The sequence below is a fragment of the Anarrhichthys ocellatus genome, unplaced genomic scaffold (assembly GCF_004355925.1).
Source record: "Anarrhichthys ocellatus isolate YVR2014 unplaced genomic scaffold, GSC_Weel_1.0 scaffold12, whole genome shotgun sequence".
Lineage (NCBI taxonomy): Eukaryota > Metazoa > Chordata > Actinopteri > Perciformes > Anarhichadidae > Anarrhichthys > Anarrhichthys ocellatus.
The window spans coordinates 2,231,829-2,241,997 of NW_022280042.1; the positions used below are offsets into that span (position 1 = coordinate 2,231,829).

At 43.9% G+C, this 10,169-nt stretch overlaps 1 protein-coding gene across 3 annotated transcripts in view; it reads left to right on the plus strand.

Annotated features, from left to right (window-relative positions):
* Positions 1–10,169, plus strand: part of gabrb3 (gamma-aminobutyric acid type A receptor subunit beta3) — a 54,054-nt gene that overhangs the window by 36,927 nt on the left and 6,958 nt on the right. For all 3 annotated transcript variants that reach the window (XM_031851698.1, XM_031851696.1, XM_031851697.1), the window contains 2 exons: positions 62–199; positions 5,672–5,824. In XM_031851698.1, coding sequence (XP_031707558.1) covers positions 62–199; positions 5,672–5,824 — 291 coding nt within the window. The remainder of the gene's footprint in view (positions 1–61; positions 200–5,671; positions 5,825–10,169) is intronic.

A 10,169-nucleotide genomic window follows, 5' to 3' on the forward strand; every position in this document is an offset into this window, starting at 1 on the left:
TGTGTGTGTGTGTGTGTGTGTGTGTGTGTGTGTGTGTGTGTGTGTGTTTCTACTTGTGCAGATGGCTACACCACAGACGACATCGAGTTCTACTGGAAAGGAGGCGAGTCGGCTGTAACGGGGGTGACGCGGATCGAGTTGCCTCAGTTCTCCATAGTCGATTACAAGCTGGTGTCCAGAAACGTAGTCTTTTCCACAGGTAAATGCTCTACTATAATGCCTTGTGTACACACTGGATTTACTGTGGGGAATAATACACGACAAGTGGATGTTACGTCTGCGATGATATTGTTCATATCCAACGTTGGCCTATTTTCAAGCTGATTATTTAATCAATTTCTGTAGCAAAGAAATCCGTGCCAAAGCTTGATCTGTTGATCCAAAATCCTCAGAGCCAAAGTTGTGTTTGTCAGTGCTTCTAATTGGGTTGAAGTGAGGTTGAAGCCGCCTTTGAAGTATCCCTTAAGTAACAGCGGTTGATGCAAGGATGTTGGAATGGTACTTATCCAAAACATGATGTAAACGCTGTGATTTACAGAGCAAATCGTGTTCATGTCGGGTGGCCCTTGACCCTGAGAGGTGACGCTGGAATTAATGGTTTGGTTGTCGTGCTGATGCTAACAAAATGTAGCTCCAATCAATTAAATCAGTCAATACAATCAATCAGCGTGACAGTAGCAGATAATATGAAAGCTTTTACACCCTCAAAGTGACGGTACGTGTTGTGTTTAGCCCTCACATTTCATGGTGAGATCAAATAAATCCAATGCCGTAAACCTCTAGAGAACAAAGCCAACAAGTAGTATATCAATGGCCTGCAGCAAACCCAAGCAATCCTCCAAAACCCGAATGAATATTGACGGGAACAAAAAACGAAACATGGATGCTCAGGAAAAGGAAATGCCAACACATGACAGATGGTTTATACGACGCGTAAATATTTTGGTGTCAACTGGTGTTGTGAAACACATTAATCGCGTGTTATCTATAGGTTCGCGATGGCCATTTTCTCACGAGATTGTCATCTCCCAGAGCAATTAATTGGAAGACATGGTGACACGGAGCAATATGTCAAGTTAGAAATCATTCGCAATGTCGTATTTCATGTGATTGATTTGAGTTGCTCACTTGGAGAAGTACAGAAGAGTAATTCAACGGTCCTCATTGCTCACAGGGGTGTTCTGATATATGCAGTGAACTTTGGATTTTCATTTGTCACACACTGAGGTGCCGAATTAATCTGGTTATGATGTGTAAATTAAGTCCCAGACGCAGAAACTTTATTGACGCTCCCTAACCAACTGCCATATAATCTGGTCAGTGGAGACTTATTCAGAGAGGCAGCTTCTCCGCAGCCGTAGCGGGGAAAATAAAAGCTGTTTGACGTCTATTAATAACAGAATTTCTCACAGAAGTTATGCTCGTGAGGAGGAGCCACACCCAGTCTGAAGAAAAACAGGACACAAAGAACAGATCATTCTTTTGTTTGCCTTTTGGGGTATTTTTAACATTTCTTTTGAGGCTGCACACTATCTTTTTTTTTACTCTCAGTCTTCCAACAAGTGCCTCACTTTGAGTCGCCCTCGTCCTCACTGCGTCTTTGTCCTGTGCATGTGCTGCATTGCGTTAGCCGTGTACGCGGCGCGTGTGCCTCTGCCCTGGTGTGTGAATCGTATGCGAGTGTGCGCGAGGCAAGTGCACCAGAGTGCACTTGTTTCAGAGAAGTGGCACGTCCCCCGCGGGTGGCGACAATTAAAGTTTAGTGTCCAGCGGTGCTGCTCCCGTGCTCTTGGCAGGTTGTGTGAAGCACATCAAAGGCTCCCCCGCAAGACTGGCTAATGACCAGGTTCCCTCCATTAAAAGTGCCACTGGACAGCCTTTAATTCCCTCCCACCTTTTTCCCTCTTCTATCCCCGGGTTTCTGCCCCGTCTTGGCATTCTCTCACCCTCTGTTGCTTCTTTAGTATATATTTTCTTCTCTCTTGTAAGAGGTGTGGTTGGATGCCAATTACCTGGCTCTCTGACTGAAAAGCAGCCCGGGATTCAGGGCATCGCACATTCATGCGGAATGCGACCCACAACATCAATTATTCTCCTCGAAGCACACACACAATACTGCCCGTGTGTGTGCGTGTACGTACGGTAAGCAAGTCCATATGCAAAACGCACGCGTGACTGGATAATTGCTGTGTTGGGTGACATTTAAGTGTTGTTTTGCGCGTTGTGTGCATTCATCAATGTCCGTCGCCACCTTTTCTGTCTTCATCCTTCTCCGACATCTTCGTTAAGATAGCTTCAATAATAACAGCTTTAAATATTCAAAAGCATCTATATTTCATGTTTTTTGCTGTAATTCGACAGTAAAGCCCTTGAATATTCCTTCACATATGAAGGTTTTAGAAAACTTGAAATGCTTCCAAAACAGCTTTTGAAAAACAGCTCTTTAATTAATGTAGCATTGACGTTCATTAGTGGGCCCATATCTGAGCACTTTCCTCTCTGCATACATGGACGACTACAGCTCTAGCCCTGAGTTACTGTTGCTTGTCAAGCTTTCCATTCTCAAATGGCATATATGCAGTTTACAATAAGTGGCTGATTAATCAAAATTCATTCATCATTCGCTTTTCGCTTTAAAAAGTAAGGAAACATTAACGTAGCTAGCAAAGCTAACGTTGTCACCATGAGTTAGTTGAAAAAAACATGGTGGCCTGCTGACTTTCTGGTGTTTCTGACTCATTTTAAATCTTGTAAAAGAGGTCTTAGATATGCACTCAATGGCTACATCTAAAATACTGAGGCTGAAGCTACATGTTCCAGGCAAAAAGTCTGCATCAACTACAAGAAAAAAGGCTTTTAGGAAGAGGACTAAACAGTGTTTCTGCCAAACGTAAAGCTATCTTGGATATGGCGTTTGAGGTTGCTGGAGTGTAGACTTCACTAAAAACATACAAAGTCGGACCTGGCCGCTAACGTTAGCTTACAAGCTCCGATATAGTAGTATCCATGGGCTCAGTGGGGAAATATATTGGTGGATGCTAACGTAAACGTTAAACCCCAGGAAGTGTAATTAACTCCTTGGCCTCGGAGCTCAGCTAGGTTGCTATTTAGGTATAGTAAGCTAGTTAGCTGGACTTGGAGCAAACAAAGATGCTGTTCGACTGCAGCGCCCCCGCCATGAGGGTGACAAAAGAGACAAAAAGAGACAGACAGCAGGCCTCCTACACCTCAGCGCCACCGTCTACCCAGCCGCCTCTCCCAGACTCCATCGTTGCTCTGTCATCATCCACTCAACTTTCATACACCCCCCCCTCAATTCCATCTCCTCTCCCTTTTCTCGCTTTCCGCCTCGGCCTCACACATGGTGTCCCTCCCACTCGCGGATGTTGTTTGGTGTAGCAGTTACAGCCAGTGCAGCTCTCTACACCCACGCGCGAGTGAACCTCAAGCCCACTCGTTTTCTGAAACCACTTCTGCGTGCGCTATACTGCGAAGATTCTTGGCTCCCACTTCGGGCTGCAGGAGCTGCCATTAAGTACGCATCAAAAGAAGTGAATGGGATATTTTAAGACCTGTGACAGTCTGTTCCCGCATTCGCAATATAATGAAGTGTATGTTTAGCGTGTGTTGAGTTTGTTCTCGTCTGCCAAACTGTTAACCACAAGCCAAAATACAGGACGATCATCTGATGTGGTGAATAAGGAAAAGTTTGCATTTATATATGCTTTATGCAATGAGCTGATCTTTGGTTTTAGACAAAGTCTGCAGTTCTTTCATCAATTGGTTGAAGCACTTACAATATATTTTTTTGTAACAGCAAAATTGTTTAAGTTGCATATCAAGCAGAAATTGCAAGTATTTGAGTATTGCTTTTCAAATGTGAGGATTTACTGCTTTTCTTTGTTTAATATCGTTGCGAATCGACCTATTTGGGTCTTGGACTGTTGGTCGGGAAAACCAAGACATTTGAAAAAGTGGGCTCAGGCATTTAGACAATATCGACTAAACAATTCATTAAATATTTAACTTGGTTGTAACATATAAAAGGGTTTTTACTGTTTTTTGCATGAACTAATGGGGATTTCAGAGGCCAAAACTTGCAACAATGTACAAGATAACATCACAGGTAGCACTTCATTTATAGCTTTAAAAGGATCTTCTTTTTTCAATTAAATCACAGATAGGGGTAAAAGAATAGAAGCACTATGGTGGTTCTTGTTAAGGTTCCTTTAATAGTCCTTTAATCATGCAGATGAAGCTTTAAGTGCTTTTTACTTCTAAAAGACGGTGGCCGTCTCTCATTGACTTTAATCAACCATGTCTACCATGCTGCTCATGCAAAAATACCCAACCCTTCCTTAGTTTACTCCTGAGAAACTCATGCTGCTTCATATAATATATATATATAGTATACATTATCATTATTTTACCTTCATGGACGTGTGTACCAAATTCCATAGCCAATAACCAATAGTTGAGACATTTAATTGAAAACAACTATTGGCACGAAATGAAAAGTCAATTGTTCGCCAAAGTCTTCAATATTATGTTAAATGTTAGTCAATTTCTGTGTAACAAAAGTTTCACCATTCCAACAATAGTTTTGGTGTCTTGTTTGGTGTCTTGTGGGCGGGGCACTTGTGTTTGCCGGCTGCCTTCAAATGTCAATTATATCGGTCGGTTTAAGTTTAAGATAACATTTGAGGAATGGCCCGGCCCTTTAAATTAACGTGTCAGGATTTTATTGCAATCTAACTTACAGTCGGCGCAGAATCTTAATGGGATCGTGTGCCTCTTCAGAGTGACTCTCTATCCAACTCTGCACACGAGGGTGCAGTTGATTGGACCCACGCTCGCCACAAGTAGCTTTGGCTGAAACCCACGGACTGGAAATTACACTGTAATGGCCCCCCAGTTCTCCTCCAATATACAGAGAAAACGGGACAATAGCTTGGAATAGTGGAAGTAACGAGCCATAGATTCAATCCATGAAAAGATATGCTGGGAGAGAAATCAAGCGTCACACTATATTCAAGCACACGTACTGTGTACTGTTTATATTCCAGGTCATGGAAAAGTAATGACAGAAATGCTCCGTCATAGCAGGTCGTGGAGGGGAATATTATTACCCTGACTTGTGAAGCATCAGAGGCACGGCTTCATGCATTTGGAAAGCTATTATTCCTGCAGTGATGCTGAATCTCTCAGAATCACCACATGAATTATGTAAACGGCTGAGAATTGATGAGGCAAAATGCGCCGAAATCTTTATCGCCATCTTAAATATTGTGTCGCATCATCACGAAAAACAGGGGTGCATGCAGTCGTGTGTGTGTGTGTGTGTGTGTGTGTGTGTGTGTGTAAGAGAGTTGGTGTGTGTCTGCGCCCGTGACGGGGATGCTTGTTACCATGGCGATAAATCCAACCCATGCTGTCGGGGTTGTCATAGAAACTGAAACAAAAACACAAGGTATCCCTGTGTGCTCCTGTGAATAATATAAGTTGGATGTTTGTACTGTCAACAATGACATGTTTTTAAATATATGGAACCAAATGTGTTTCTAAAGTTACAATGTATGTACTGTGATTCTTAATACTACCGTTACATTTTTATTTATGAACCAAAAGACTAAAACACACTGGTTCGGTCTTTGTCTCGCCCCGTCCTCAGGTGCCTACCCTCGACTGTCTCTGAGCTTCAAGCTAAAGAGGAACATCGGCTACTTCATCCTGCAGACATACATGCCATCGATCCTGATTACCATCCTCTCCTGGGTCTCCTTCTGGATAAACTATGACGCGTCGGCGGCCAGAGTGGCTCTAGGTAAGAGGCAGCGGCTGTTAGGGAGCCGGTATTTGGATTTCTAAGATGAGATCAGGGACCAGAATGAGCCAGAACCTCCCTGGCTTGACTCCTCATACTGTGGTGGTATTCGTGGGAGCTTTAGGGAATGGCTTGGATATTGGTGGAGTAAATGGAAATAGATTTGAAGAATATGTCAATTATGTGGGGAAAAAAGAGAAATTAGGTCCCTCTCTTCTATGTACATAGACTAATTGGTTTTACTTGAAAGTATTTTGCAGCTGAAATGCTGGAACAAGCTGGTAAAAAAAATGTACAGTGTGTCTTTCCGTAGGGCAAAAGCAGAAACACACAACCTTGACTCGGACCAAACTGGGTCATACCTTTTTTCTGCTGTGGTCACTGAGAGGCCTCCAGGAGATATAACTACATCACGTCCCTAATGAGCATAATCTCACTTCTTATTGAGGAGCGCTTGTGTGGGTGCAAAGGCCCAGACACTGTGGGGCTCCTGTGAGCAGTAAACAAGGCAGACAAGGAAGCAGCGGGTCGCTGGTTTGTAATCATTGTGAATCTTCAGAGGAGGCTACAGCACAGTTGTGTCTTTGTAGTTTTAGACGGCATATGGGGGACCAAGAAATGTAATAAGCAGGTCGTCAAGACAATAGATAAAAGATGCAATTTTAACAACAGACTCCCCACAGCTGCATAATTAGTACCACGGTAAATTGGTAGTTGACCATTCGTTAAATGCCTCTCCTGATCAGCAATGGTCCGGTCATAGCTTAGCAACAGCAACGAGGATTTCAACACCTACTCTTTGGGGAGTTGCATCTTTTATAAAACACAATAACAAACGTCTAAATAATGGACTAAACAGTTTATCTGATCTAATGTAAGCTTACTACCCACAGTAGTAACCATAGACATAATAATACTAACGTATAATAAATGTATATCAGTGGATGTAGTCACCATGACATCGTCCATTGGTGACATCATCCATTAGTTTGTGGAATCCAGTTAATGGCCATTAGTAAGAATGCAAGTTTCCGCATTGGCTTCACGTTTCAGAAGGGAAGGTTGCTGCCTGGTAGTAAGCAAACGTTACTGTCAAGGCCATGACTACATTAAAAAAAAGAGCTAAATTAATGAATGATCCAGTTTGCACATTGTTGGGCCCTCATCCACCCACAGCTGGACGCAGTGTTTTCAACCTACTCATGGAGCTAACATTAGCTTAATAAGCTAGGCAGCTACAGTTGATCAAATCTGCCAGCAACTGTTGGCATTTCAGTTGGCAAAATTGATGGTCACCAGCTAGAAATTGCGAAGTCTGCATTTGTCTACCCGTTAGCCCCGGTAGCTTAATGGTTGCAGCAGATACGATAAAGAACCTTTGTTGCAAGTCATACCCCTCTCTCTCCCTTTGTCTCCTGTCTGCCTCTTCACTATCAACTATCCAATAAATTCCCAAAAAATGATCTAAAGAAGAAAAAATGATTCAGTGTTCAATCTGCCACCATGTAGATGTTTCTCCCCTCAGAGGCATTTATGCAGTTTAAGAAGTAATTTCCTGTCAAAGCAAAAGTGCCTCACTGGAATACAAACCAGGCAAATTAGGTAACCTCCCAGGGGGATTTAAAAGCCCCAGATTCACTGTGTGTCAATTAGTTTGTGGTTCATTTGAATGTGGTCGTACAATGAGGCTTCCACGTTTGCTGTGAGGACATGCTTAAGACTGGAGGGGGGGCCAATAGGGGCCCAGCATTAAATCTCTGCCCGGGGCCGCCTAACACTTCAATCTGGCCATACCAATTGACTGCTGCTTCGGCCCTTAAATCATCTTTATATGGACGGATAATGGAACAGTGTAACACACCATAATGCCTTTTGGAAAACATGCTTTGATCCATTATTTGTTATCCACATGCACATACAGCTCGTTAGAGACTGGAATCTGGAGAGCAATGTGACATTTTGGCTCTAGAAGAAAGGCCATGTAGAGTGAAGTGGAGATAATTGCGTGCGTGTGTCTGCACATACATTTATCTGCTTTACATCCATGTTATTTGCCAGCTTGAACTGGTTTTCTTGTGATGGCACGCATGCAATATCTGGTCATTACCTCGGAGTGTATGTGTGCTTTTATGTTTGTGTTATGTGTACGTGTGTGCGTGTTGGGGGGGGCAAGTCTCTCCCTCAGTGTGCAAAGTCCTGCTAGCTGCAATATCCGGTGTGTGCCTCCGCAGCTCAGAGGCAACCGGAGGTCCATTCACTTCTCCTGATGGATCATTACAAGCTTTCAGCAGGTGCATTGTGCAAGTGCGTGTGTGGGCATGCGTGTGTGTGTGTGTGCGTGTGTGTGCGTGTGTGTGTGTGTGTGTGTGTGTGTGTGTGCGTCTGCTCCTCGTTTCTGTGCGCAAACCTGCCAGTAAGAGCAGTGTAATGATCAGGGAGGAATCAATTCAAGGAGGCAGCAGGCAAACAATTGAATTGTTTGAAGGACAAATCTCATTTTCCTAAGCAATTCCGAAGGATCGCAAAGTTACAGACGACCTGCCTCGCTCGCTAATCTGGTTGCAAACCATTTCCCGCAGTCCTCCCCGCTCACTTACAAATCATATTATATGAACAGTCAAGGTGTGGTCAATAGCTGTAATTGGTGCAGGAGCACTTCAAGTGTAATGGCAGACACAAGTTTCTGTTCACCCTATGGTGTTCCAGTGGGTTAAAACCTCATTTCTTTTCTCCTCGACTGCAGACTCAAACACTGCGCATGCTAACTAGATAGCTGCCAATTTGAGAAGTGATTGTGGCGTGCCTTTGTTCCAGCTGTGGAGGTGAGAAAGAGACTATGGGACATATAACAAGAGAAAAAGGGAGGGGGAGGACGGAAAGAGGGAAAGCACCACTAAATGATGGTGAGATCGTGGGGGAAAAAGGGAGAGGTGGAGGCAGAGGGATAGCCGACAACAATGGGACGAGACAGAGGGGGGGGTGAGAGAGACGGAGGGAGACAGAGAGTGAGAGAGACCCCATAAAAACACAATCTCTCCCCGGAGAGCGTGGCGGTGTGATGAAAAAGGAGGGAGGCCCATGGGCGCATGGCCCCTTGATTAAATTGTCCGAACGGGGAGCGAAGGAGCAGAGGGAGGGATGGAGGGAGGGAGTGAAGGACGGAGAGTAATGGCACAGCCAAGAGAACACCTATAAAGAGCAAGGCTGTCGTTAAGCAAAAAAACAAAAAAAACTAGAGATCGCACCATCCCATGGGGCAGAGACATGTGAGCTCGTGACGAAACACACACACACACACACGCATGAGTGGTGTTAGCCTTGTAATGTGCCAATAAATCACACTACGGGCTAGATTGACCTTAGCCATCTTGCTCCTCCCAACCCCCTGACTGTTCTTTGTCTCTTCACTTTACGACACACATATGCGTACACACAAACACTCCGAAAAGCCTCGTTCGCCGGGTTGAATGAGCGGCCCGGCCACTGATAGGCTCCATTTATTTCCAGCACGGGGTGGATAAAGTAGAAGAGATATATCTGCCACATCTCTATTATGAGATAAGATATAGCATTATTGCATTGCAGGGGGTCAGGGTTTTGCGTGATCATGAGTAAAGCGTGTGTTGATTTGCTGCGACTTCTGAAACGCACGGCAGCACTGGGAGACGCGTGTGTGCGCGGTAGGAGCGCTGCATAACACAAGGCAAAAAACAGTAGATATGAATTACAAAACATTTTTAAATCGTTTTCTGTCGTTGGTTGCTTTTTCTGTTTTTGCAGCGCGTTTCTGCATTTGGCCGTGCTCTCTGTCTCTGTCTTCTTTGGTCTATAAGCATGGGTTTTCTTAGCCTACAGAACATTGAGCTCTCAGGGCCACTTTAGAAATGTATCATACCTCAGCCAATTTGATTTCCCCTCATCTATTTGTCTGTAATTTCAAATGAATCTCACTTAGTGTCTATCTCTTTCTGTCGTGCTGAAACATGCAAGGTGCGAAGGTGCCTTTACTAGGGGACATCAAACAACCGCTGCTGTGTATCCCTTGTGGTTGAGGTTAATAAGAGCTGCAGGCTAGATACATGCAGCGCTATTCTCATGAGTTATTTCTGCTCGATGACCAAGGGCCAGTTGGAGGTTTCAAGGCAGACCTTGAAACCTTTTTTTGAATTTCAATGAGGCAGATGTTATGCCCACACCTACGTGTGTGTGTGTGTGTGTGTGTGTGTGTGTGTGTGTGTGTGTGTGTTTATGCAAGTAAAATAACATCAAACAAGAAAGTGATCAGGAAATTGTTTCATTAGAGTGTTCAAGCTAAATACTGTCCATGTGATAGTTGCTTTTTCTC